This window comes from Cucurbita maxima, unplaced genomic scaffold (genome assembly GCF_002738345.1).
Source record: "Cucurbita maxima cultivar Rimu unplaced genomic scaffold, Cmax_1.0 Cma_Scf00007, whole genome shotgun sequence".
NCBI classification, from domain to species: Eukaryota; Viridiplantae; Streptophyta; class Magnoliopsida; order Cucurbitales; family Cucurbitaceae; genus Cucurbita; species Cucurbita maxima.
Window position 1 is genome coordinate 258,375 of NW_019272023.1, and position 27,254 is coordinate 285,628.

The 27,254-nt window shown below is 34.6% G+C and overlaps 5 protein-coding genes across 6 annotated transcripts; 2 read left to right on the forward strand and 3 right to left on the reverse strand.

The window, feature by feature from the left end:
- Window positions 1–1,265: 1,265 nt before the first annotated feature.
- LOC111482133 (selT-like protein) lies at window positions 1,266–4,161 on the reverse strand. The gene is made up of 4 exons (XM_023127799.1): window positions 3,835–4,161; window positions 3,667–3,740; window positions 1,686–2,001; window positions 1,266–1,597 (listed from the first exon to the last, which is right to left on the reverse strand). Exons 1-4 carry the CDS (start codon window positions 4,006–4,008, stop codon window positions 1,481–1,483), a joined length of 681 nt encoding a protein of 226 aa, XP_022983567.1. The 5' UTR covers window positions 4,009–4,161; the 3' UTR covers window positions 1,266–1,480.
- Window positions 4,162–6,151: 1,990 nt separating this feature from the next.
- LOC111482419 (trihelix transcription factor GT-3b-like) lies at window positions 6,152–7,910 on the reverse strand. 2 transcript variants are annotated; one of them, XM_023128184.1, is made up of 3 exons: window positions 7,463–7,910; window positions 6,724–7,303; window positions 6,152–6,212 (listed from the first exon to the last, which is right to left on the reverse strand). In XM_023128184.1, the coding sequence occupies exons 1-2, from the start codon at window positions 7,781–7,783 to the stop codon at window positions 6,749–6,751; spliced, it is 876 nt and encodes a 291-aa protein (XP_022983952.1). In that variant the 5' UTR covers window positions 7,784–7,910; the 3' UTR covers window positions 6,152–6,212; window positions 6,724–6,748. The 2 variants fall into 2 exon arrangements, with proteins under 2 accessions (XP_022983952.1, XP_022983951.1); XM_023128183.1 differs by lacking the exon at window positions 6,152–6,212 and having other exon boundaries at window positions 6,698–7,303.
- A 4,138-nt stretch (window positions 7,911–12,048) lies between these two features.
- LOC111482034 (calcium-dependent protein kinase 13) lies at window positions 12,049–15,833 on the forward strand. The gene is made up of 7 exons (XM_023127660.1): window positions 12,049–12,963; window positions 13,694–13,837; window positions 13,984–14,136; window positions 14,341–14,456; window positions 14,537–14,704; window positions 15,062–15,292; window positions 15,377–15,833. Exons 1-7 carry the CDS (start codon window positions 12,342–12,344, stop codon window positions 15,524–15,526), a joined length of 1,584 nt encoding a protein of 527 aa, XP_022983428.1. The 5' UTR covers window positions 12,049–12,341; the 3' UTR covers window positions 15,527–15,833.
- A 4,676-nt stretch (window positions 15,834–20,509) lies between these two features.
- LOC111481976 (probable 2-oxoglutarate-dependent dioxygenase At5g05600) lies at window positions 20,510–21,830 on the forward strand. The gene is made up of 3 exons (XM_023127601.1): window positions 20,510–20,986; window positions 21,132–21,465; window positions 21,582–21,830. The coding sequence occupies exons 1-3, from the start codon at window positions 20,514–20,516 to the stop codon at window positions 21,828–21,830; spliced, it is 1,056 nt and encodes a 351-aa protein (XP_022983369.1). The 5' UTR covers window positions 20,510–20,513.
- A 2,891-nt stretch (window positions 21,831–24,721) lies between these two features.
- Window positions 24,722–27,085, reverse strand: LOC111482198 (PHD finger protein ALFIN-LIKE 1-like). Its single transcript, XM_023127879.1, has 5 exons — window positions 26,867–27,085; window positions 26,742–26,774; window positions 26,104–26,326; window positions 25,584–25,704; window positions 24,722–25,226 (listed from the first exon to the last, which is right to left on the reverse strand). Exons 1-5 carry the CDS (start codon window positions 26,958–26,960, stop codon window positions 24,975–24,977), a joined length of 723 nt encoding a protein of 240 aa, XP_022983647.1. The 5' UTR covers window positions 26,961–27,085; the 3' UTR covers window positions 24,722–24,974.
- Window positions 27,086–27,254: the final 169 nt, after the last annotated feature.

Below are 27,254 nucleotides of genomic sequence, written 5' to 3' on the forward strand. Positions count from 1 at the left end.
TGGATATCTCCTTCCATTTTTATCCGTCCAAGCTTTGGAGCATTGCCTCTACTTAAAAGATCAATTGATTTATTATTACCAAATTTTGTAGTACGAGGAATTGCACTACCATCATTTGCCATTTTAGGCGAAGATGTGGAAATAGAGCGTTTTTTTTCCCCTACCTGCAAACGGTGGGGAAAAGTCAGACGACCATTTTACTTGTAATTCTTCATTATTTAAAAAATTAAAATAAAATTATTTTTGCAGTGAGACAATAGTTGTAATAATAAAATCAAATTTTCTACATATTACAATGATTTTAGGTGAATGGTATTTTGAAAAAAAAATTATTTGGAATAAAAGAATTTCATCTCGCTTTAATTCAAATGAGATTATCTAAAAATATGACTTTACAATGATTGATAAAAGATATTAAAAACAAGCCATTAGGAAAAAAAAAACATTTGTGATCAATACAATCAATCAGCAAATTATTGAAAATATTTTGTGAAAAATGTCTCAAAGACTTGGAAGAATTTCTAAATGAATTAAGCACTTTTGAAAGCTAAAAAATCAGATGAAAGTTCAGGAACCAAATTATATTATATTATAGTTGATGGGACTCTTTTCCTCTCCCTACTGGAGAGAGAATGGAGACGGTAAGACAAAGAGAGGAGAGAATAAACCTTGTCCTATCATTGAGAATTTGAACACAGGCGGCATCGTCAATGTTTAGTCCAACCTTCTGTTAGTGTCACCAACATAGAAGTAACTTACAGGACCAAGACTAATTAAAGCTAATTCTAGTTACTTGGACATTCAAAATGCAGCTTTTAGACTAAATACGTGGGGAAAAAAATATCATCTAATAACTGGAATGTGAATGAAACCATCTTATAAAAACTTATAAAACAAACAAATCGCATTCTGATTAATATGAAGAAAACGATAGAAAGATAAAAACAAATGTAGATTATAGGAAGGTATGTAGATGAAAATCATAGACGAAGATGGTAGAATTAGTCACTTGCACTATTTTCGTACAAAACAAAAATTCATATAGTGTATACCAAGATTTTAAATGGGAAAATATTTTGTATAAAATTATCAACTTCAAACAAAATATTCCTTCAAAAGCACTTTTCAAACATATTACAAATGCACATGTTCATGTTCAGCAGCTAGTAAAAGTTATTCTTCATCATGTACCGCATTTACTTCTTACAACAAAAACCTAGCCTACCTATGACCATGCAAAATGATATCAAACAAGGAAATTAGGGTATGAAATCAACAGATGAATTTGGACTTTCTTTTAGAGTGGGATGAATTTGAAGTTTTAAAAGTTCTGATTCCGTAGCAAAGGTAATGGGGAACAGGGAGTAATGTTTAGTATATAACGAAGACATTGAAACTGAATCTCTATCAAAGACAAGCTCCTCCCCCTAAGCTATTATAAAGTTGGATTAGATGGTAATGATCACAAGAAGTCACATACCTATGACCAAACTCCTCCGGCGTTGTCAACAAATCTCGACCCAGAAAGTTTCCTTCCAATAAGGTCTCTCAACTCAATCTCACCAGGAAATCTCTGCTCCTTCAACTTAGAAAATACCTTCAGAAAACAGATAATATCGGTCAACAGTCATCTTACCCAAAAAAAAAAAAAAAGAAACCAGAATAAGGTTTCAAAAGAATCTTACCATTTCACCGTTGCAATATACTTCGAAGGCTCCAGAACTTTGTAAGAATGACTGGATAAAATTTCCAAATAGCCAAGTGCTTGCAATGCTTCCAAACCTATTTGCACGCAATGAATAGTACCAAGGTGGCGGTGCCATCCCCAACCTAGGAAAAATGTGTTCCCCTGCCGTTATTATTCCAATAACTCCAAACTGAACGACGGGTACTACTTTACTAAGAAGGCGCTTTGGGAGTGGCGGGGGGTAATTTGCCAAAATAACTTCAACTCCAGGAAACGACAACTCCAGCATATTTTTCATGTTTATCGCAGTACCTCTGCCACAGTAAGTGTAAAATCATTTCACAGCAAGCATTTCCACAAATTGAGATAACATGGCAGTACTACTACATTTTAAAGAGACAGCCCCAAAACATATAGATCAAACGCAAGCACACAGCTTCTGAACATTTCCTATTTGTAGTGGGGGGGTGGAATCTGGAGCAAATATCATAGTTCACGCAGAAAGATAATTACGGATTACGGTGAAATCTACCCACAAACTTAGCATAATAACTAACACCATTATTTAAGTGCCTGTCCGATGCTTCGTAAATACAAGTAAAGAAATATATGATATTTATTCCATGAAGAACATTGGATCATTTATTGGCCAACTTGGAATCACGAGTGAAATTATTTTTCAATAATATCGTGTAAAAACAAGAAGGTAATTTGGTAAATGCTACTCTAATTAGACTTGTGCTCGATTCTTATGCTGTATGAGTAGAGACCAAAATTCTATCTTTCACAATCCAGTTCATTTTTTATCCCATTGGGGAGTTTGAAACGTTAAACTGTTTCTAAACCTAAATGAAAATTAACTTGCAAGGCATAATCTACTGAAGTTGCTTATCAATGCAACACTAAAGCATGCTATAAGTAAGTTCATTTTATAGGCTCTCAAACAGCTGAAGTCAATTGAAACCTACGTTTTTATGCTATGCCTTGCTCCATCTCAGACAACCTAACATAGAGAAGTTGGCTCCATATGGAAATTTATTACAAATTGTTTCCATATGTATGCAATTATGTTCGTTCAGCACTCTTATCTTGAACAAGAACAAGCATATTAACAGAGGAACAACAACAGTGAAGAAGAATACAACAAACTTTTTATTATAATGACTATGAATTCAACAGCTGCTAGAGAGTAGAGGAACTGAAATATTTGTTCAACTGAGGAAGCTAACAATGTTGTGATTAAAATAAGCTAAGAAATCATGATTAACTGAACAACAACAGTGAAGCAGACTCGGCCTGTTTTTCATGATGATGACTCCAACCGACCACGAAGGTGGGGAGAAGTCAAAATAATAGTTCAATCGAGGATGTTAGGGTAATAAAAGAAATCCGTGCTAATCAAAGGTGAGGAAAAAAAAATCAAGATCAAAGGAACAAGAAAGATTCCAAAGTATAACTAATTTTTCATCATAATGACTCTCAGCAATCACTAGATAGTAGAGAAATCGAAATGATAACTAATCGAGGAAGTTAAAGGTAAAAGAAACCTGGACTTATAGGGGGAAAAAAACAAAGAAATCGTGTTTAAAAGAAGAGGCAAAACTCCGAAGTACAACCGACTGGAGATTTAATGTTCTAAAATAACAACTACTAGAAGGTAGAGAAGTCGAAACGTTTGTTTAATCGACGAAGGAAGTTAACAATAACAAAAGAGACCTACACTGAGAACAAAAAATGTTCGTTCAATCGAGGAAGTTAACGATAATCAAAGAAACGTGTGCTAAGGAAAAACAAACACACAACAATCAGATTCTCCTTCACTATAAGTTTACCGCAATATGATGCGTGATCAGAGTCGATGAAAAATGGAGGAGAAAAAAACACAAGAAAGGAAAGTCACATAAACGTTTGATTCGCTCACTTCCCGCCCAAAATGAGACAAATAAACACAAAAATTGGCAATCAAGACGATGAACTACCTGAAAGAACAAGAAACACAGAAATTGATATTAATAACGCTGCCCTGGCCAATTTCTCCGATTCCACTCCGTTTCTGCAATCCAAAACGAGACGAAAAATTAAGTTGTAGAATATAAAAAATAATAACAAAATTCAAGAAATGTCCAATCAAACATGAAATCATTAACCTCCGTAGGAAATTCAAGCGGTTCCTGGATGACTGGTTGAGATTTAGGCTGGTAGTGAACTCGAGGTGGAGGATGATTGACAGGTTTAGGAGGCGGAGGCGTGAAAAGATTCACAATATCAGTAAAAAGCAGAAAGATCGGCAGACCTAACAGAACTATCTGAGTTCGATCCATCGGGATCAACGATGCAAAGCTCTCAAGAATCAGAAACTCGAAGTCCACGAGAGACGAAGGTGAAATGCTTTGGGGGAAAGGCAACACTTCCAAACGAAAATATGAAGCCTATTGAAGGCTAAACTTGTCCTCGAGAAATTACTTTGCCGGGCTTTGGGAATATCTTGAAATGAGATGAAATGACCCAACTACTACGGTATATATACCCAGTCCAAATGCACGTACACGAGTCACACATATGGGCCCGATGGGCCTGGACCCAATAGTTCTTGAGCTTGAAGAAAACAGAAGGCCCAATATTTCGCTACGCCTAAAATGTAAATGTGAAATGCACTGGTCTAACGATATTCTGCCTAAGTCAACCCTTTCATAGTTCACTAACTTTATTTTACCGAAAAGTAAAACTTTGCAGTTTGATAAATTATCCAGTGAAACGTCACAATTCAAAAATTAACTATAATATTTATGAGTTAAAGTTAAAAAAATAATAAAATAAAAACTAGTTACATAAAAATATGTTCCCTTATCCGCCCATTTCTGTAACTTTATGGCTTGGAATAGAAGGAATCAGAGATTGGTCTAAACATTTGACCCTTGCAATGTTGACAACTGGAGTTTAAAAAAACAATAAAAGTCAGCAATAGTTGTACAAAAAATTTAATTTAGTTAGGGACCCACCGAAGCTTGTTCCTATTTTTTCGGGGGACCCACATGTGAGGTTCTTACCATCCTAACCCCGGTCTGTACAATCCATAGGTCTATATGGCAGGACTTGCAGGTCATTTGACTTTTTTTNTTTTTTTTTTTTTTTTTTTTTTTTTTTTTTTTTTTTTTTTTTTTTTTTTTTTTTTTTTTTTTTTTTTTTTATAGTCAATTTAGGTAAAAAGAATTGTTTCGTTTTCAAATAAAGAATCTTGACTTTTCCCATTGAATGTTTATCGAATTAATTCAAATAATACATTTGGACAAATAGACTACTAAGTTTTAAATATTTATTTATTTTTTATTATTATTATTTTAAATATGTGGGGTGAAATTCCAACCTTTTGACTTTAACTAATNATGTTCTTAAAAAAAAAAAAAAAAAAAAAAAAAAAAAAAAAAAAAAAAAAAAAAAAGCATAATTGAAATTATGCTCACGTTGGCTCTTCTTTTTTTCTCTTATTCTATATAAAGAAAAATAATGAATAATAAATAGTTTACTTTAAACAATAAATTCAGATGAAGATTTCATTTAAGAATAAGATGATAAAAAATAATAAAAAATAAAATTTCAGTTCTCTTAGTGATGGCAGAAATTGAAGGGAGAATAAAGGGAATAGAATGTTGTTGTTATAAATGCTTAATATCCCAAACAGACTATATTAAAATAACGGATTTATTGGATTAATTAAAACAAAGAATCATACCATGTGAAACTCAATCGACAAGATTTCTGGGGATTGATGAGATTCATGTATTTTAATTATATTATATAATAATACTCTTCATTTTCCCACCATCCACACAATCTAGAAACTCTCTATTTATATATAATTTTTATTCTAATTACTGTCAATTAAGACTTTATTCAATTTTAGTATTTTTTAAGTGTGTAATTTTAGTTTTCTTAAATCTAGTACTTTATTATCTATTATCTTTATAAAACTCCTAATTTAGTAGTTTATTTTGTATTTAATTTTGGTAAAATTAAAATTTACTAATATTTTTTCTTAATTTGGCATTTAAAACGTTCCATATCTAATAAATTCTTCAAATTAGGGTATTCAAAATTTAAGTCAGAGTCTCGAAATAGATAAATAATTTCTAAAAACTTGTTTTTTAATTTAAAATTTGGTTATGAAATAAAATGTAAAAAAAAAAATAAAAAAAAACCCTAGGAGATGATCGATGGTAGAACATGGTGTGTCGGTGAAGTATTATAATCAGAAGTGAAGTTACTGTAGGATTTGTGAAAGAAACACGGTTTGGTGAATTTGTGTAACCAAGCTGGACATCATAACGAAACTTCTGGATCACCACATGATTCAACGTTGATTTCTTCCGGTACAAGAAATTAAAATAAATTTAAAAACTGCATTATTCTTTCTGCTTGAAAAATAAATAAGCTTCTAAAATTTCCAGCGAATCCACCAATTATCAACTCTAGCAAATAGATTCCTAATTTCGAAACAAACCAAGAACAAATTTGTATCTATTTGCCACTACAAAATAGGGAAATATGCAAATTTGTCACGCAACAACATTGAAAAAAATGGCTATTCCTTGAAGGATTGGAAAGAAGTAATCATTCAGAAGAGACCAAAATTTCCTTTTGTAGCCATCTATAATTATTCATACAAATTTCTCTCTAATTATGTATACTATGAAACATTATCAAAGGATGGTAGTGACGGGTTCTAAGATTAGGCTAAAGCCAGAAAAATACTTGCACTCTCTAAACAAACAACAATGTTGTCTATCAAAAGAGCATTTGATCGATCGAAAGACCATCTCTTTCTCACATAAAGATCATGTTCTAAGGTCCTCAAATATCATCAAAACCTAAAATTTATGTGTCAATTCATTTATATCGATTAGGATATGAATCTATTAGTATATATCAATCACAGAACAAAAATGGTTGAACGAATAAGTTACGATTAATTATTATATGAAAATGAGAAGGATTTATAAAGCAAAAATGGAATAAAAGAAGTTGAAAATGAAAAGAACCTCTGTTGAAGCATGCAAAGAATTACTACATATGATCATCTCTTCTAATCTTGTTTAACAAGGCTGTGATTAAGGCATCTCTTTTCTCACCCCTAATTTCCTCTCTTATTCTCCTTTGTTCTTCTCTTTCCCTCCAACTTCTTTCCAACATTATCCTCTCATGTTCTAAAGCTTCCATGTTCCTTCTCCACTCCATTTCCCTCATTTCCCTCTCCTTTTCCCTTGCCTCAAATGCCTCCCTCCACTGCACCTCCATTTGCATTTGTTGATTCATGAAATCTTCCAATATTTCTTTCAAACGGCTACCGCTTCCCCCTCCGCCGTCTGTCGCCATCGTCGTGCCTTTAACCTTCTTCCTCTTCCTGCTGTTAACCTTCGTCTCGCCCCCGTCGCCGTTACTGTCTTCGTTTTCTTCCTCGTCATCGGACGATAATGTCTTCATCTTCTTCTTCGATCCACTCCCACCGCTCTCCGCCTCCGCCATGAACATCCTTTGCATTCTTGCTCCGAAAATTGCTTTTAGTTCTGTGTAGAATGGAAATTGTTGCCTTAAATTTTCTGGCTCCATTGTTTCACAACCCTGTATATAATATATATCAATTCCACGCCTTTGTTTATAGGTAAGATTTGATCCGGATATAAGCAAGAAATTTTAATGATATTTTTTGTTATAATCATATGATGTAATTTGATGGATAAAGATTATTATATTATAAAAATAGAAGAGATTTAATAATACCTTATAATGAGTAACGAGGTTTTTCCATTTACATTTACACTGTTCAGCGCTGCGATTGAAACCCTTTTCCTTCATTTTGGAGGATGTAATTTCCCACAAGAGCTTGTTTCGTTTGGTTTCCATGAAAGTCCGATCCAGCTCGGCTCTGATCGTCAAAAACTCCTTTGTTTCCTGAAGGCTCCATTGAGGGAATCTGTCGGGGGCGGCTAGGGTTGGATCGGCGGAGACGGTGAGGCTCTGGTGGAGATGCGACGGTGGACGGAGTTGAAACTGTTGCTGGTGGTGGAGCGGAATAAGGTGATGGGGATGATGTCCTTCCATGACTACACAAAGCTTGAGAAAATTATATAGATATCTGAAAGAGAAAAAAAAGGGGAAAAAAGGAAAGGGAGATCGTCGTTGGAAGAAAGAAAATGAAAGGGAATTTTTTTAATATGTGGGTTGGTGTGAAAACCAGATGTGAAATCGTAAAAAAGAGCAAAATAAAAATATAAATAAAAAATATAAATTTTGGGCATAATCTATTAACGCGGAAATGAAAAATCTCTGAATAAATTTTATTATATTATTAATCTTTTTTATATATTATTATATCATTTGAGTATCCCTTTTGTTCCCATTGCGTTTGCGCGTCGTCAGCCTTGCGAGACCGTCCTTCTTGAGGTTGGAGGCTTTATTCCAACTTCTTCACGGCTGGTCCAATCTACACAGCCAGCTTCTATCCCAAGCTTCAATTATTACATAATATTTCTCCTTTTTTTGTTTATAGTAATTTAATTAATGTAAAGTTTTTTAATTTTAAAGTGTGAAATTATTCTTTTTTTTTTCTCCCAAGTAAATTACAATATTTCCATTTTAGTGAAAAGCATGATTATTATACTTTATAAATGCTGAAAAGGGAGGAAACTATCTCTTATTTATTTTAAAAAATCGAAAAAGGGTCTATCCACGTCGTTTAAATAAAATAAAAAACGCGGTATTCTGTGATGTCCCACGTGGGTAAGCCTACAACGAGCATCCACGTGGCACGCATGCAGACATCATAAGGGAAAGTCCGGCGGACCCACAGGTCATATGGTTCACACCTTGTCCAATTCCAAGTCACTGCTTACACATCTTGACCCCACTTTGCCACGTAAACAATGTCCACCATATCATTCCAATAACAATCCACCACGTATCCAGAAGGTGGAAGGGCAACTTGGCAACAAATAATCTAGAAGGTTTTTATTTACGAAAGTACCCTCGATTTTTCTTGAACGACACGTCGTTCTAAACTGACTTTAATACTGGGCCGAGTAAAAAACTGTTGATGTGGTCAAAAGAAATTCTTTTACATTGACCGTCGTCTTCAAATTTCTACGCCTTCCGTGGGGCCTACTGCAGAGCTGGCAAGTTGTTTTTCGTAAAAGATAGCGCAGCACCTTGATTCTCTTTTTCTACCAAATTCCAATCCAGCAAAGGTTAAATTCATAATTTACTATCTTTTAAGATTTGATTTGGAACAACTTTAACATTAGGAAAAAAGATGGTTTTTGTTTTAAATATTTTCTACCATTTTCTTTTGAGATCATTAAAATTAATTAACGATAACTCTTAGTATTTATATATTTGTATCATCCTAAACTCGAGACTTGTGAACAAAAGTACGATACATTTTATGTTATGGGTGTATATGAATTGAGGAACAAAGCATAACCCGATCAAATTAGATCTAATCTAGACTAACCAAATTAAAACACGAAACTCAAGTCCCAATTTAAGTTTTGGCATGAGACAACAAAGGGTTAAAAGCCCGAAGGCTCGCCTTAGTCAAGGTCGATGTTGATGTGGCCTTTCTTACTCTAGGGTATGCGTTTAATGCACCCCGATCTTGATGAGACATTGCAAAACTAGTTGGACCTCTTCGATTATAATTGAATGGTAAGGGTTATAAATTCCAAGTCATCTAAATTGGAAGGTATCAACGAATTTAAACAACAATGAAAGCAATGACTTGTATTTTGCGGTAGAGCTTGGGGATCAAGATGGAGTGAGCCACAAGGAAGGGGAAGTCCCAAGGACTTGCCATGGCCCATGAGAGATGTTTCACAAGCTTTGAAGAATATTTAAGAAAATACATTTTTTTTTCCTGTAAAATTTCAACAAAATAACATTTTAAATTATATTTCTCATATAATACTAATTAATCAATCATATAGTTTTAATATTTTAAATCAAATATCCCAAATATTTCAATTGATAATTTTCCCCATTAAAATACATCATTTTTTAAATATTAAGGGTTTTTTTTTTCCTAAAAAAACAAAATGAAAGGAAAAATGTGTGCGTAAGGGAGACCGGAATTCCGATGTTATCACTTTAAACGCTTTGATGATTTACGTTAAAATTGAAACGTCACACATTCCATGTCAGTATATGACATCAATCCTACAAAGATCATTATTTATTTTCTTTTACTTTTTTTTGGAATATTTATTTTCTTTTTCTTTTTCCTTTTGGAATAATTCTTTTACAAATTTAAACCTGAGAAAAGGAAGAAAAAAAAAAAAAAAAGTCAAATGTCAAAAGGAAAGTTACTGGACATAACTTGTTCACAAAATCTAGTCAGACTTAAAAAGTTAAAATTCAATCCACGCTTAATTCACAAAAAAGGGGGAAAATAAAAGACAAAAACATTAAAAAAAAAAAAAAAAACATATATATTTATGTTTCTTATTTCCATCTTTGTGTAGTTAAAAATAAATATAATTCAACGGGAGTAAATTTTGTTCTTAAAAGTTGTAAATTTAAATTTTGTAGGAATGTTTTATTATCCATCTCCAACTGATTTAATATGGGATCTTATAATCTATTTTTTTTTTTTTAGTCTAACGTTCTTGTCGGCGTACCCTCTAATATTTAACACTATTACCATTTGTAACCGTCAAAATTTAACTACTACTGATAAATATTGTTGTTTTTAACTAAATTTCATTTCCAAATGGAATGAATTATTGGGAATGAAAGGTAATTAACATTTAAAAAAAAATAAATAAAAAGATTGGCCAAAAATCACATCAAGTTCCTTGGTCTGTACACCCCAAAAAAGGCTTCCTAGTGTTGAAAATAATAGATTCTCTTTGTCTCTTTAATGGGTCTAATTAAAATTAATAATCGTACTCTCGTATGATTTAGTGAGACAATTTGATCTAAAAAAGCTAAAATAATTAAAATATATGATTGTTGGGAGGGTATCTTGAATTGACTGAAAGAGGAAGAAAACAAAGTTAAGATGTACCATATTTTATTCTAAACATATCTTGATTTCATATATATTATTTAATTTTAACACTTTCAAAAAGTCATTTTAAATATATTTTAAACAAAATTTAAGTTCAACATTAGTACCCGACCTTATAATTTTAGAAATGTCCCAGATTAGACTTTAAAAAATAAATATATAATTTTAGTAAAATCTTAACTTAAATTACTAAAAAAACTTTAAGAAATGGGCAATAATACGTGACATTTCTGGGTTGGTGTGGTCCAATCACGGCCCAATTAAAGAGTAGGTGACATGAAATGGGTTTGTAGGGCTCCAAAAGTTTTGGTTGGTTTCAACACACAAGGGCGTGTTTGGAGGGCATCAAAAACCAAAAGATGCTTGAAGCTATATATATATATATTTCTTTCCTATTTTATGGGATTTGTTTTATTATTAATATATATATATATATTTTGTAGGGGTAAAGGGATGTAATGAAAGACGTGTGAAAATAATCATGCAAAAAGCTTCTTAATGAAGCTGAGTCTAAAAATGCAATTTAAGCCAAAACTAACCCTACATTTCCCCCTTATTACTCTTTCATCCCAATCAAACGCTTAGGAAATAGACAAACACCTCCATTCTTTTTTATTCCAAACCATTTAAACCAAAACTAACCCTACATTTCCCCCTTATTCTCTCTCGCCTTAATTCCCCTCCCTTTCCAAGTTTTACAGGCTTTTTGACCTTGAGAAGTGAACAAAGCATTCGTCTAAACTATCGAGATGCATAACATGCTAAAGCGTACAATATCTGTTATTAATGGGCTTGAGCGGTTACAAATGGTATTAGAGTCCAGACACAGAGCGCCATATGAGAAAGGATGCTGATTATTTTGAGGATAAAGATGGAATTTTGAGGGTTGATTTATTTATTAGAAAGAATGAGGATTTAAAGAAAGAGGGTTAAGAATAATTTGATGGGAAGCAAAATGAATCAAAATCCATAAAACGAGGGACAAAGTGGGAAAGCGAGATAATAAATTAGCAGTTATCATTCTGTCTGTATTCGAGGAGTTCGATTAAAGAAGAAATAAAAACTCGAGAGAACAAAAAGAGAGAGGGTAATTAAAAATACAAAATTGGGAGGAAAAAAAAAAACACAAAGCCACATCTCAACATCACCATGTTCCCACAGAACGGCCCCGTTCCGACCGTTCAACCTTCTTGGCGTAGCCGACAAAATTCCCTGACCCCAAAAGATGAGGATTATTAATTTGATTAACTATTTAATTATGATATAATTAGCTTTTAAAAATATATTAAATTCTATGAAAAGACGGTTTCTCTTCGAAAGCATCTGAGCCGTTACCCCGCAATACTCACTCACTCACACACTTCTCTCTCTCTCTCTGCTTCAACAGTGACTTTCTCTCTCCCATTTCGCTTCTACGGCTCCATTTCCCTGACATTACTCTTTGATTTCGCTTCACGGGGAACTGCTTCGTTCTCACTTTTTCTCTCTCTGGCTCTTTAGGGTTAGGGTTTCGGCATTATGGTGTGAAGGCTCTGTGGACTGGTTTGGCTGAGGGTTTTGGGAGATCGAAGCCGAGATTGAGGTTTTTGTAGTGTGATGGGGAATTGTTGCAGATCTCCCGCGGCTGTTGCGAGAGAGGATGTGAAATCGAGCTTTTCAGGACAGGATCCCAGCCGTCGGGACTCGAATGCGGGAAAGAAGGCTCCGGTTACGGTCTTGAATGGCGTGCCGAAGGAGAATATTGAGGAGAAGTATTTAGTGGATCGAGAGCTTGGCCGAGGCGAGTTCGGTGTTACGTACCTTTGTATAGACCGCCAAACGAGGGATTTATTGGCTTGTAAGAGTATTTCGAAGCGGAAGCTGAGGACGGCTGTGGACGTTGAGGATGTGAGGCGTGAAGTCGCAATTATGAAGCACTTGCCCAAGAATTCGAGCATTGTGAGTTTGAAGGAGGCGTGTGAGGATGAAAATGCAGTGCATTTGGTGATGGAATTGTGCGAGGGCGGTGAGCTTTTTGATCGGATTGTGGCGAGAGGACATTACACGGAGCGAGCGGCTGCGGCTGTCATGAGGACAATAGTTGAGGTTGTGCAACTCTGCCACAAGCACGGGGTAATTCACAGAGACTTGAAGCCTGAAAATTTCTTGTTTGCTAACAAGAAGGAGAATTCCCCTCTCAAGGCAATAGATTTTGGATTATCTATATTCTTCAAGCCAGGTTAGAGTTTTGATTGGAATGTAGAATTTACAATGTAGCTTCTAAGCTTGTTGTACGCTAAGAATCGCGATTCCTGGATAGTGTTATTGCAATGTTTCAAATTGTTCTGTTCTCTGCGTTATTTAGGATTGAATTAGTACAGAATTGAGCAGAAAAGAGTCACTTCTAGTTGAAATGCGTTCTTTTGGCTTTTTACTAGTACCCAAGCGTTTGGAGTTGCTACTATGTCTTCAATTTTGATTTCCTGGTCCCACTTGACATCAAACTATCTAAAATGGGGTCTAGCTTTCCTTCCATCAGATCCAGGAATTGTGTTTCTGGCCATAGATGGATAAACTTTTGGGGCTTATCCTTCGACAGATAAGGATGTTATCTTCTCTACCACATTATACTACGAAGTCTTACATGTTACAAGTTCCATTCCATGAAATCTCTAAGTTGTAGAAAGTCTTTATGGCAGTTTTCCTGCCGCCAGATGGAGGAACGAACTTACACGTTGTACCTGCTAGTTAGTACTTCAAAGTAGTGGGAACCTATGAGGAAAGGTCCCATTAATAGCTCTTGTTAAGGATTTGGGAGTAATTGTGATGTATTTTCAATCTTAGGTGGAACGTTACACCTATATATGAAAATAATTGTTTTAATCAATTTATTGCTTTCAATGCTACTGACATTTTCCCCATTCTTGAGACAATAGATGTGACCTTACTAAATTTTACCAAAATTATAGGTGAAAAGTTCTCCGAAATTGTTGGAAGTCCATATTACATGGCCCCGGAGGTGTTGAAGCGAAATTATGGACCAGAAATAGACATATGGAGTGCAGGGGTCATTTTATACATCTTGTTGTGCGGAGTTCCTCCCTTTTGGGCTGGTAATTAGTTGCATAGTATCCCTTGTGGGTTATAATCAATTATTGATGACTAATGTCTGATTGCTTTGCTTTCATGTTCCAATGATTATTACATATAGCTAATTGAAACAAAATGCTCTATTGAATCAATTGTACTTTTTTCATAGAGACTGAACAAGGGGTGGCTCAAGCTATTCTCCGTGGGCTGATAGATTTCAAACGTGATCCATGGCCCTGTATCTCAGAGAGTGCTAAAAGTCTTGTGAAGCAAATGTTGGAGCCAGATCCAAAGCTTCGTTTGACTGCAAAGCAAGTTCTTGGTAATTTACATATTCTGACTTTTGACAGATTGTATTTCCTGGCAATAGGAATAGAAGGACTATATTGTTGAGCTAACACAAACTTCTCTGTTATTGACGTGTTTAGGTGTAAAAGTTATTAGCCTTATGTGTAATATTAGTTAGGTGTTTACTTGGAAATTTGATCAGACTCTGGGTTATGTGCTGCTTCATTTTTGTGTACAGATCATCCTTGGCTTCAAAATATTAAAAAAGCTCCAAATGTTCCACTTGGAGATGTTGTCAAATCAAGGCTCAAGCAGTTTTCCATGATGAACAGATTTAAGAGAAAGGCCTTACGGGTTGGTTAAATGCTTCCGAATATCGTTTTGTTGTTTGATTAATGCATCTTAAAAAATAATTCAATGGGACCCTGTGACAGGTTATTGCTGATTTCTTATCCACCGAAGAAGTTGAAGATATCAAAGAAATGTTCAAGAAGATTGACACTGATAATGATGGTATTGTTAATATTGAAGAACTGAAGGCTGGCGTTCACAACTTAAGCTCTCAACTCGGCGAGCATGAAATTGAGATGTTAATTGAAGCTGTAAGTGTTCTTATTTACCAAGTTGGCAGTCCATTTTTTGTTGTCTAGTTTAATAAACCTCCAAGGGAATTCAAAGTTCCTCCTTAATCATGATCTGGTATTATGACTTCCCTATTGCCTATTCTCAACCTGTGTGCTGTAATTTCCATATAAGCTAGGGTGAGTATCATAATGATTGGGTATTATGTAAGGCAGCACCTGAATTAATGTTTTCACATCCTTGAGAGCTATTTTCCAAATATATCTCCATGCTCATAATGACACAATTTCTTTGTATGCGCAGTATGAAATATTAAATTGTGTGTTAAAAAAATCATTGCCACACTTTGAATGGTTAAGTGTTCTTTGGTGTAACAGGTTGATACCAACGGGAAAGGCACATTGGACTACGGAGAATTTGTTGCAGTGTCGCTTCATCTACAAAGAATGGCGAATGATGAGCACCTTAGGAAGGCATTTTCGTACTTCGATAAGGATGGAAACGGTTACATCGAGCCAGACGAACTTCGTGATGCTTTAGTAGAAGATGGAGCAGATGATTGTACAGATGTTGCAAATGACATCTTTCAGGAAGTAGATACAAACAAGGTGAACATTGACCTGGTTCCTTTTTCTTCTTGTGTGTGGACTGTTGTGCGCAAATCATAAAATATGGTTGTGGATAAAATGCAGGATGGGCTTATAAGTTATGATGAATTCGTGGCTATGATGAAAACGGGCACGGATTGGAGGAAGGCTTCTCGGCACTACTCAAGAGGAAGATTTAACAGTCTGAGCATCAAGCTGATGAAAGATGGATCGCTAAACTTGGGGAGTGAATAATAATAATAATACAGCGATGATTTGGAGGAGAGAGTGGATTTAGTATTTGGTTGATTCACATAGAGAAGCACTGTAACGTAACATTGGGCTTACATCTGAGAGTTGCGTTGCTTTCTTGTGTGCTTATTTGTTGGGTGGGGCCCGGCCCATTCGATTAGGATATGGCGGCCCATTAGCGTGATTGCAGGCTCAGTATGTGTCTAATTGGTCCCACCTAAAATGTTATGTAAAATGTTGCCTCGTAGTTAACCCCACAACAGTACAGCTTCTATTCTATGATATTACTACAACCTACTTTTTCTACTAATGCTTGCTTTTAATTCTGCTGCAGACCTCAGTCAGAGCAGAGCTGAAAGCCCTATTGTTCCCGTTTTCTAACAATTATTGAGCTTAGGTGGGGCCCTTCTTTCCCTCCCATTCAAAGGCAGAATAAATTAATGCTTTCGTTTAGGGTCTATTAGAGGCATAAGGCACCGAATTTATGGCGCCACTTGCCAGTGTTAGTGCTCTTCATTTATTGGATTATAAAATGACATTGACATCCACGTGAACTGGACAGCGCCGTAAATCCACCAACTGAATTAATGGATCTTGGTCTGCAAAATATAGCACCAAACCAATGGGTATTCAGTGAAAATCTCAACACTTAGTTTTATATGGTTCTTTATATAGCACCAAACCAATGGGTTTATTTATATATTTATTTTATTTCAGGTACTCCATTTGAGTTTATTGGACACTTTTTTTGTTGTTTTATTTTTGATAGGGGGCTTATTCGGCCTCGGTTTTAGATAAATTGACTTAAGCGAGGGAGATGAAAAGCGTTGGTGTAGTATGGAGTAGTGGTTTTGAGAGCCATGGGTTGTTGCAAAACCAACAATGTAAGATGGAGAATTGTGGTCGAAGTGAGAAAATTAGAGCTGTTGGAGGAAGATAAGAGCGAGTCAATCCATCGAGGGAGAGTCGTTGAAGGTTGATTTGTTGATCGGGTGAGAGGTAGAGTTGTAGAGGGAACGAGAGGACGATCTTAGAACACGAGATAGATGAGCTATGCACCAACAATGTAGTTAAACAATGTGGTGGGGCTCATCTCAGATTCTTGCTGATGCAGCTGCTTGAGGATTTGCCCTACGGGGGGGGGGGGGGGGGGGGGGGGGGGGGGGGGGGGGGGGGGGGCTGAGGCTACTGAAAACATTTGGGCCACAGACATTTGATGTAGGCCCACTCTTCATTGCAGAGTTAAAGCTGAGGGGATAAATAATTTATTTTTGTACTCGTATTGGTCATCATCCGGGTAATGTGAATAGTTGCGGTTTCACATTAAAAATATTTAGCTGTGATATCGGCCCATGGGCTAATGCAGAAAAGGCCAATGAGGCCCCCGACGTCTTTTTTCTTCAACTGAATGTATTGATGTATATATATTGAAGTTATGAGTACAGTTAGAGGAACATTTAAAACCTATTAAAAACCTATTAAACATTTGGAAGTTGTCACATTTTTGTAAAAACCCATAGCATTATTAGCTACTTTTGCGATGATCTAATAATATTTTTTTTTAAATAAATAATAAATAATAAAAACTGAGAATGTTTGTCTGAAAGGACACTATCCATCAACTTTAGGTAGTTGCCTCAGCAGTGCTTGTTATTCATTAGTTTTCCATGTTACATTATTTAATTTAAAAAAAAATTGATATTTACTCGTCAATGGCTACTGATTCTGAGGGGTCTCTCCCTGTAGCAAGGAAGAAAAGCTCACTCCTTTCTAGGAGAATCATGGGTGACCCTCCATGTGGCACATCTACCTTCCATCCTTTTTAATTTCATTTATTCAACTAATTAAGAAAATAATAAAGCTTAGGAAATATTATACACAAAATTTCTTTTAAAAAACATCAAAATCAAAAGGCTAATAACTTGTTGATATGCTATTACCTTAATTAAATCGATATGGGAATCCATACACGGTTTTCAAATGAAATTTATGCCTTATTCTACATCGAGAATCTTTGATTGTTTAGGGTTTAGTCAGAGGTTCATGCACCATGCAATGCAATAAACGATAAGTTGAAATTTGTGTCATATTCAATTTTATTATACAAATGTTATATTATTATTATTATTTATAATTGTTAGAGATTCATGCACTGTGTTGAAAATGACAAAAAAAATTCATATTTTATTTAACGAGATTTATGGTGATGATAGAGAATATCACTATAGACAACATAGAGAAGCAAATGGACAAAACTATATATGTGTATGACGGCTCAACAAATATAGTTACATGTGAAACAAATTACGCCCATCTTATTGATTGTTTCACATTAATCTTTAAAATCGACACCAACAAATAAAACATATTTTTCTTTCCCTTCTAATGATATTTTAATTGTTTGAGTTTATTTTATTATAAATAGTTAAAATTAAAAAATAAAAGAAAGTATATGTCAGAAATAATCTAAAACTTAGATAGTTACATATATCTTAAATATGTTTTACTCTATCTTTTTTAAAAAAAAAAAATGGAAATTACCTTTGAAACAATGGACAGAGAAGTAAAAGATAAAAAAGGAAAATTTTACTAGAAATTTATCCACAAATTTACCTGTTTAATTCGGCCACATTTTCCTTATCTTTCGACAGTTTTATAAACTAAGTCACTTTCTCCTACCTAATCCGACCAGCTTTGTCTAGAAATGCTAAATTATGTCCTTTTATCCATTACTATGACTGTTCGTTTTTTCAACTAAACACAATGTATTTGAGCAAATGATCTAAGCTCTTTATCGAGAGAGATCTCAAAATTAGTCTATTTTTATGTTGCAGTCTGAAAAGGCATCGAGTAGCCGAGAGAAGCTTCCCAGCCACCCATTAATTTCAATCGACTTGTCGTTCATGCGAGAATTCGTTCCCATGTCCAAATTAACTCATAAATAAAGTATTGGATCTAGATACTTATTATTCTGATACTTAAGTAAGTGAATATAGATAGAAATAGTGTCGCAAGTCATGCTAGGGTTGTATTGCACACCTTAATATTAGGTCTCCATTTACTGACGTGCAGAAGAGAGGGGAAAAAACAATTGTTGCATATGTTAGATGGAAGTTTCATATCGGCTAGTTTAGAGCAGGATTATGGATTTATAATCATAGAATACTATTTTCATTGGTACGAGACCTTTTTCGAAAACTTAAAGCAAAGTCATTAGAGCTTATAATCAAAGTGGACAGTATCAAACCACTGTAGAGAGTCGGTGTTCTTCTAACAACATATAGAACGAGTTCAAAACCTTAAACGAAAAAGTAAGAAGTTTTGGTTTCATATTTCCACCTACTTTGTTTCTTATTCGTTGTCTTAAGTTCATACCTAGAAAAGGTAAAATAGGCCACTAAATTAAGTGTCATGTTTGGCAAGTTTGTGATGCGTTGTATTTCCAATATACTTTAATTTCACATTGAGTTGGTATTGAATTTTGAAATATATAGTTTTGTAAATTAATTATAATCTAATTTAATTACAAATCCCTCCATTTAAAAATGACTAAAATATCCTCACACTAGCAATTGACAACCACCCTTCATTAGCCACATACCACCACCAACCCATTTTAATGGTTGGGTTAATTCATGGTATAGCAAATTCAACAAATTTCAATTTATTATAAATTATAAATATTAATTTGAATAATATAAGCTCAACAAAAATAGTTTTCTTTTGACTTGCACTAATTTTGAGGCGTGACGTTAAAAAATTCTATCCTTTGTTTAAAAACAAGGTTTTTTTAAAAAAAATTATTAACAAATTGTTACGTTATTTTCTTCCTATTTTTAAATTTTATGAATATGTAAACTTTAAATTATTTTTTTTAGTAATATAAATCTATATTAGTTTTTTTTAATCATATGTATAGCCGTATTAAATTGGAATTTGAAATTTGAAATTTGAAGTTTGAATTTTGATTATATGTGTTTTTTAATTTAATATTTATAATAAATATAAATATAGGTATCATTTTTCAAATTTGTCCCGATTCTTCCAAATCTTACTGTCTTAGCTGTAATATCTTTTGATTTGTAATCAAATCCCATTAAAAAAAACATTACTATAAGGTTGGTGAACACATTTATTATTTGGAGGGGGAGATTGCATAAAAATTGATTCATAATTAATAATATAAATAATATAATTCAATAAATAAATATTAATTATCATTCTCAATATTGATTAAAAAAATTCAGTATTTACCAATTCATATCTATAATATATATATATATAAAGCGGCAATGGAGAAAAACTTTCACCATTTAATAGCATTATTAAACATTAAAAACACGTGCAAAGTGACAGAATTAGTTTACATAATTTGAAGAGTTTAAAATCAATAATGATATAATTTTTAAGAAGTGGGGGTTTCACAATGTCCCTCCACACCACCGTCACTTGTTAATTGATTTATCACGTGCCTTTTTCCTTTTCTGGCCGATTTTTCGCACGTGTTCTTCAGACACCACAATAATCCCATCCTATGTCCCAGTCCCGTGGATGTCGGCCAAACATTATCCTTGTCTTTTTTTTTTTTTTTTTTCTTCTTCAATTTATATATATATTCTACTAATTTTCTGGTATTATCAAACCCCTCCAACAGCCTTCCTTTTTATTATTCCTAATTTATTAAAATTCCAATGATACGCCCAAACTGATCATAAAAGAAATATAAAATCCAAAGACAATATCAAAACAACTGTTCTTTAATTAATTAATTTATTTTTAATTTTTTTAATTTTCCATGCTGTCGGATGAAATAAAGCAAGTTTTTCACGGCGCGGAAATTAAATAATTCCCACAAGAATTTTTTTTCTTTTCTTTATTATATTTTCTCACCTAGTTTAAGAGCCACGTAACAGCTCACACTTCCTATAAATATGTGGAGTCTTAAAAATCCACAATTGCATCAGAAAATAGATAAGATAAGATAAAGAAAATGAGTTGGCCGGAGCCGGTGGTTTGCGTGCAGTCGCTGGCGGAGAGTGGAATAAAAACGATTCCAGTGAGGTATGTGAAGCCGCCATGTCAGAGGCCAGGTGGCGCCGCCATGGAGAGTGTTGAGGTGCAGAGGAATATTCCGATGGTGGACATGGCGAAGCTGGAGAGCGCGGCGGCGGTGAGGGACATGGCGGAAGCTTGCCAGGAATGGGGATTTTTCCATGTAATAAACCATGGGATTAGTGGTGAGCTGATGGAGTGCGTGAAGGAGTCATGGAAACAGTTCTTCGATCAGCCGTTGGATTTGAAGAAACAATATGCCAACTCGCCCATGACTTACGAAGGATACGGCAGCCGTTTGGGTATCGAAAAGGGCGCCATATTGGATTGGAGTGATTACTTTTTCTTGAACTATATGCCCACTTCCCTCAGAAACCCAGCCATGTGGCCTGCCTTCCCTCCATCCTCCAAGTAGGTCTCACACCACACCACATTTTGATTTCAAGTATTGATATGATTAAATTTAACGTAATCTATCGGCTTAAATTTTTATTTTGATCGGCAATTTAACCGTTTTATGATTTTAAGCTAACGAATGACGGGTTGTGATCGACAGGAAATTGATAGAAGAATATGGGAGCGAGGTGGTGAAGCTCTGTGGGAAACTAATGAAGAGGTTATCAGTGGGATTGGGGCTTAAAGAAGAGTATTTATTGAATGCATTTGGAGGAGAAGAGGGAATAGGGGCTTGCATGAGAGCCAATATGTATCCCAAATGCCCACAGCCGGACCTGACTTTAGGCCTTTCCCCTCACTCGGACCCTGGCGGCATGACCATTCTCTTACCTGACCACAACGTTCCTGGCCTCCAAGTTCGCAAGGGCGACAATTGGATCACTATCGACCCTATTCCTAATGCTTTGATTGTCAATATCGGCGATCAAATTCAGGTCTGTTGGATCTTTTTTTCTCTTTCGGATTTCAAATACTCAACGACCGAATATAATATGTTTCGATCTTGCATGGTTGACTGATACGATTATATATGTTTTGTTTTGTTGATTAGGTATTGAGCAATGCAATATACAAGAGCGTGAAGCATAGAGTGATCGTAAACTCAAACAAGGATCGAGTGTCGTTGGCCTTCTTCTACAACCCTAAAAGTGATTTGATAATTGAACCAGCCAAGGAGCTTGTCACTGAAGAAAGGCCAGCCCTTTTCCCACGCATGACCTTCGATGAATATAGACTGCACATTAGGAAGAGGGGTATTTGTGGAACTTCACAGCATGAACAATCTCTTAAATCCACTTAATTAATTAGGTTTAAATTTTAATTCAAGTTATGCATTGTCATTGTTGGAATTTATTCCCGTTTATGTTGTGAAAAACCTTATTATCTATTTTCTTTACCTTATTATGCAATTATAATTGTCATCTGAAAAAAGAAAATAATATTTATGGTCAATTATCCATAGGCATAAACAAAAGTTTTAATTCTCCGACATCATTAAAACGCCAATATCGACAAAACTCAAACCAAATATATTATAAATGTAATAAAAAGAAGCATATAATTTTTTTATTTTATAACAAATTAATTTTTTTTTTTCAGAAAATATGGCTGCTTGCCATATATATATATTTTTTAATAGATGAATTAAGTTTCAAATAATTTATTAACTTTTCAATTTGTATTTAATAAATTCAAAATCCAACCATGTAATGATATAATATTGTCTACTTTTGATATAATGTCTACCGTTTTGTTTTTGGTTAAATTCAAAATACTTGTGTGAATGGAAATAATCGTCTTTGCTTATATACTATAGATCCACTCTTGACCACTCACAAGAGTTATCACAGTTCAAGTTCACTGCAAGTAGATATTGTCCGCTTTGACTAGTTACATTATCGTTGCTAGTTTCACGATTTTAAAACGCATCTGCTAGGTAGAGATTTTTAAGGTTTCCACGTTCTTATAAAAAATGTTTCATTCTCTTCCCCAACTGATCAAAGCTAGATAAAGTGCAACTATCGAGCTCTTAATCGTCTTTATTTACTTGGTGTTGATCCACTGTCGAGCTCTTAATCTTTTCCCCTACTTTTCAAAGTTTCCCAATTGAGTGATAAACTGGAAGTGGAACATTGAAAGTTACCTTCTTTCCATGGCTCTGTTTCTTAACCATTTTCCCACCCAATGAAGCAGTCTTCTTTGTCACTTTTATACCAATAACTTTTGTGGCATTGAAATCTCTACATTTTGTAATATAAAAGCTAAGTTCAAACACACCTAATTTGACTCCGGCTCAATAAATGCATTTAAAACATGTGATCACATTTGAATGAATCATCGATTTCAACATTGGTTCAGTGTTGATTGTTCGATCTTCAACTCCACAACCGTGGTATAAAAAACAAAAAAGTTTTGAAAAGAGTATCACAGATATAAATATCAACAATATGTCGAGTATTAAAATCAACACGAAACTATATAATATCAATAATTTTAAACAGTTTTCTTTGATTCAAGTTGAATATCAAATGAAAAGAACAGTTTAAATAATCTAACTAGATATTGTAAGGGATTAATGAGTGAATACTTATTTTTTTAATTATTAATATAAAAAATAATAAATAGAAAATAATGTTGAACCTACGCTAAATAAGACATCAATTTGGATCGGAATAAAATTGAAGTTAATTAATTGTCTAATTTTCTCATCGTAGTGGGTTGATTGAAGGGTTGAGTGCCTCCCACGTGGGATGCAGTCAAAACGCACGTTTTAAATGCACAGTGCGCTCCCAATTTTTGAAGCCACAAAATCCATCTATTGCCGTTCGCAAACTTAAACTGACGTGGTCGATCTTTATAAATAGAAAAGGAAGTTCCAAAGTGTACAAATTCATTAATTAATTTAATAAAGAGATATTAATTTATTGGATACATTGTTTTACAAAAGCCTGTAGGCCTTTCGAACCTATATATTAAAATATTATATTAAATTATGGAGTATTTTTCTTGGATGAAATTTAATTTAAATTTTTTTAATTCCATCACTACAATTTTCATAATATAAACTTTTGACCTAAATGGGAGCCCTTTACTTTTGAAAAGGCAAGAAGAAATATGAGACTAAATCAGGAAATCACATAGGTAAGTTTGGTGTGGTGGGGATGCCAAGCCAATACCAAACACAACTTTCTTCTATCATCATTTTAAATATGCCATTTCTTAACTTTATGATAAAAATAATATTGGTCAAACACATATGTTACATTTTATTTCTTTGACTTTCAAACTTTGTATTATAAAGTTTTATTGTGGGCACAATGGAAAGGGAAAATACTTTTTATGAGAACCTAACATATTTAATGTGGAAATGTGTCACATGCTATTAAGCCTTAGTTTTTTAATGCCTCCTACTCTTTGGTTTGATTAAAGTAGAGGTGGGCTGAGAAAGCAACAAAGAAGCCTGACTATTGCGGGCTTGACACAATTGGGCCGAACTAGATTGCCTAACTCTTATTATTTCATACGAGATTAATGGAGTGGGCTTGATGAAATTGGGCTATGCAAGACATATAAGCCCAACTCTTATTACAACACGTGGACTCAAAATGGTCGGCCCCATTACGGGCTTAATGGAAATGGGCCCAGCATGCCGAATCTAGCCCGTATATCATCTCAAATGGACAATAGTGGGCCTGTTTACGGAATTGGATCATTAGAAAATCTGGGCTTCGTGAAGTTGGGTCACACCATTTATAAGCCCAATTGTTACAGTATCATGTGGGCTCAATGAGGTGGCCTCGTCACTGTTGCAGGCCATCTAGAAACCCAACTTTCACAATGTACTAGTTATTTTATCCATTTATTGTTATTATTGCATTTATTGATCTAGAATTATAGTTTATTGTCGTGAAGCCCTTTCTTTAATATGAAACATATGGAAAATCTTCTTACAAATGAAATATGTCATTTTAATAACCTTTAAAAACCGACCACTTTTTATCGAAAAGATAGGTGGGTGATGAGCTGTAGCTGGGGAAGGGCAATGTCCTGAAGCTGCTGCTGCTGCTGCTGGTGGAGCCAAGATGACTTCTGAACAGCTCGCTGAAATCAGCCGGTCGTTTTGATGGTTTCTTCTTCTAAGATAAAAATAGGGTAAAGGTTGTGTGACAATTTGAAATACAAGGAGAAGAGTGGATCATGAAGTTCCAATACTCTTGAGGACATGTTGAGAAAGTCGTCCTAAAGTAAACAATATATATACCAGCATAATTAAATAAGGAGATACAGTTGAGATAGGTCAACTTCAGGATCCAAAACACCTATGAGAGATGATCATATAAACTACAAATTCATACATCCATATAGAAATATTGTTGCTACGCTTCATCAGTCACTTAAATTCCGGGCATTCGCACTTTTTGGCCCTTCGTCTGCATTTTAGTTTCTACTGCCTGCCCTTCTTCATGCTGCAAGATGGACATTTATATTGTTTGATACTATCAGCCTTAGCAGGTGTTATCTTTACGCACTTTCCGTGGTACCACCTTTCGCAGATGTCACAGCCAATCCAGAACTCGTCTGCACTGTAATTTTCACCACAGCTACCGCAGAGGGTTTCGCTATGTTCATCGACATCCTCCTCATAACTCTGTTCAGCAAGTTTAGGATTGCTTTTCACTTGCCCATCATTGGATCTCTATAATAGAGAGCTATCAAGTTAATAGCTACTCAGAAGTTTTAAACAATTTGTTAACTACAAATGCTTTAAGAGGACATGATAGTAATATATCACATTTATAAGGTGAAGGATTTGAAGCTAAATCTTTAATAGACATGATAGTAATATATCAACTGTCAAGTTAAGCTTCTGATGTGTGTGATCAGAAGTTTGTTTTACCAAAATTTGGTTAGACAATTGTATGAAAATCGACAATCGACAAGGACAACATCCTTCAATCCCTCCCGAGAATTCATTGCATCGAACCACAGGAGAGGATTGTACACAGAAAATTCAATTGTGAATTATTGAAAAAACATGATCAACTAAATAAACCTTCGCGCTTCCTTGTGATCTGCTTCCACTATCTACACTAGGCTTCTCTTTGACAGGCTTCCGTTCTGTCACAACTTCAAAGACAGTGGGAAGATCGTTCATCAAGCTAAACAAACGCTTTCTGTCATTATATAATTAGTGAGACGGAAAAAGTTAGTGCACGGTTCCATAGCAAAATAACATTCATTATGTAATCACATCAAATAAACAGTTAAGAAAAGTCGTTCTTCAACCTCCTAAAAGCAAAATTATTCAGACAGTAACATTTATTCAGACAATATAAAAGCAAGTTTAGGTAAATCAGTCATAATAAGCTGGTAAACGAAAGAAAGTAGTGTAATTGCCGTATAATCCTTTTAGTTTAAGTAGTCTGGTTATAGACCTATCACCCATATGTCGCAGAGAGTATTTGCAAATAGTGCAAAAAAAGAAAAAAAAAACATTTGAGATAGTAAATATGTACAGCAACTAGAGAGAGAAATTTTTTTTGCCTGCAAACAAAAAAATCGTAATTGTTCACCTTTCGTTTCGGTTAAGCCTTGCTCCAAGATAGAAAGCCACAGAAAGCAACCAGGAATCACTATGTACAGCAACTAGAGATAACCAATCTTTTCTGTTCATGCCATCCCTAGCAAAATTAATTCCAAGTGCAGGCTCAGGAAGCTCCGGTGGAACCTCTTCTACTGGAAGAACCACTTCCCATGTTTCATTGGGATGTCCATAAAGGCACAAATTTTCCTTATCTGAAAAGGTAGAAATCAAAGCGAAAAATATATGAGACGCATCATAAAAAGATAGTAAATCCCTGCTATCAGAGAAGAAATTAAATTAATAGAAAACCAATCAACACATTACGGTATGCGACAGTTACTGGTTAATTGAGATACCGTAAGTGTACGAAAAAACAATTCCAGGATCTGGAAGCAAGGATCAAGATCACAAAAAATAAATTTCGAATTCAAGGAAGAAGCGTCCAATCTGAAGCAGTTGCCAACGCTAAGTCATTAAACGAAATTAGAAAATAATATCTCAACTCATCATGCATCAATGGCTCGTTAAATTCACCAGCAGCAAGAAAATTCACATTTGACGAAACAGTAAACATCGTACAAAAATCATATACAAACAAACTCCGCATAATTTACAATTACGAATCACCTGGATCACAGAGGCCGTAGAATTCATCCACATCTGACAAGAAGAGGAAAAAGAAAAGGAAAATCAGTGATCTCCGAGGGAAAAAGAGTAAAACAAAGAAGAGAAAATTGAGAGGGAGACAAGACCGTGAGCGAGGGCTCGAACAAGAGCGGCGCGGCGACCGCTATAGTCTTTGAAAATTTCCTCGACGGTTTTGGGAGTGGTGGAGGGCATTTCCATGGCGGAATGGAGATCTGAGAGCAGAAAGTGAAATCGGAAGTCACATGAAGAAATGGAAATTGGGAGAGAGATTGGGAATGAATGGAGGAAGGACTAATGCATGAGTTTGGGAAAGAAGAGCGCGGGACATTCATTAGTCATTTCTTCATTTGATAGAACTAATCAGTAAATTTAAAATTTATTACATAATTAAATGTTTTAAGGTAAAAGTGTATAAATTTAACAAATAATATTTTGCAGAAATATGGCAGCAAAAGGAAAGTAGATTTTAGAACGCGGGCCTAAACCTTGTAA

What these genes read in the sequence shown, in the direction of transcription:
- LOC111482133 (XM_023127799.1), bottom strand. Translation starts at nt 4,008, where the DNA reads ATGGATCGAACTCAGATAGTTCTGTTAGGTCTGCCGATCTTTCTGCTT. An exon ending in TGTGTTTCTTGTTCTTTCAG is followed by an intron (nt 2,002 to 3,666) that starts GTAGTTCATCGT and finishes TTACTGTGGCAG; the next exon opens with AGGTACTGCGATAAACATGA. An exon ending in TATATTGCAACGGTGAAATG is followed by an intron (nt 1,598 to 1,685) that starts GTAAGATTCTTT and finishes TGTTTTCTGAAG; the next exon opens with GTATTTTCTAAGTTGAAGGA.
- LOC111482419 (XM_023128184.1), bottom strand. Translation starts at nt 7,783, where the DNA reads ATGGAAGGACATCATCCCCATCACCTTATTCCGCTCCACCACCAGCAA. An exon ending in ACCTCGTTACTCATTATAAG is followed by an intron (nt 7,304 to 7,462) that starts GTATTATTAAAT and finishes TATTATATACAG; the next exon opens with GGTTGTGAAACAATGGAGCC.
- LOC111482034 (XM_023127660.1), top strand. Translation starts at nt 12,342, where the DNA reads ATGGGGAATTGTTGCAGATCTCCCGCGGCTGTTGCGAGAGAGGATGTG. An exon ending in ATCTATATTCTTCAAGCCAG is followed by an intron (nt 12,964 to 13,693) that starts GTTAGAGTTTTG and finishes CCAAAATTATAG; the next exon opens with GTGAAAAGTTCTCCGAAATT. An exon ending in GACTGCAAAGCAAGTTCTTG is followed by an intron (nt 14,137 to 14,340) that starts GTAATTTACATA and finishes TTTTGTGTACAG; the next exon opens with ATCATCCTTGGCTTCAAAAT.
- LOC111481976 (XM_023127601.1), top strand. Translation starts at nt 20,514, where the DNA reads ATGAGTTGGCCGGAGCCGGTGGTTTGCGTGCAGTCGCTGGCGGAGAGT. An exon ending in GCCTTCCCTCCATCCTCCAA is followed by an intron (nt 20,987 to 21,131) that starts GTAGGTCTCACA and finishes TGTGATCGACAG; the next exon opens with GAAATTGATAGAAGAATATG. An exon ending in ATATCGGCGATCAAATTCAG is followed by an intron (nt 21,466 to 21,581) that starts GTCTGTTGGATC and finishes TTTGTTGATTAG; the next exon opens with GTATTGAGCAATGCAATATA.
- LOC111482198 (XM_023127879.1), bottom strand. Translation starts at nt 26,960, where the DNA reads ATGGAAATGCCCTCCACCACTCCCAAAACCGTCGAGGAAATTTTCAAA. An exon ending in TGTTCGAGCCCTCGCTCACG is followed by an intron (nt 26,775 to 26,866) that starts GTCTTGTCTCCC and finishes TCTTCTTGTCAG; the next exon opens with ATGTGGATGAATTCTACGGC. An exon ending in AGGCTTAACCGAAACGAAAG is followed by an intron (nt 25,705 to 26,103) that starts GTGAACAATTAC and finishes ATATAATGACAG; the next exon opens with AAAGCGTTTGTTTAGCTTGA.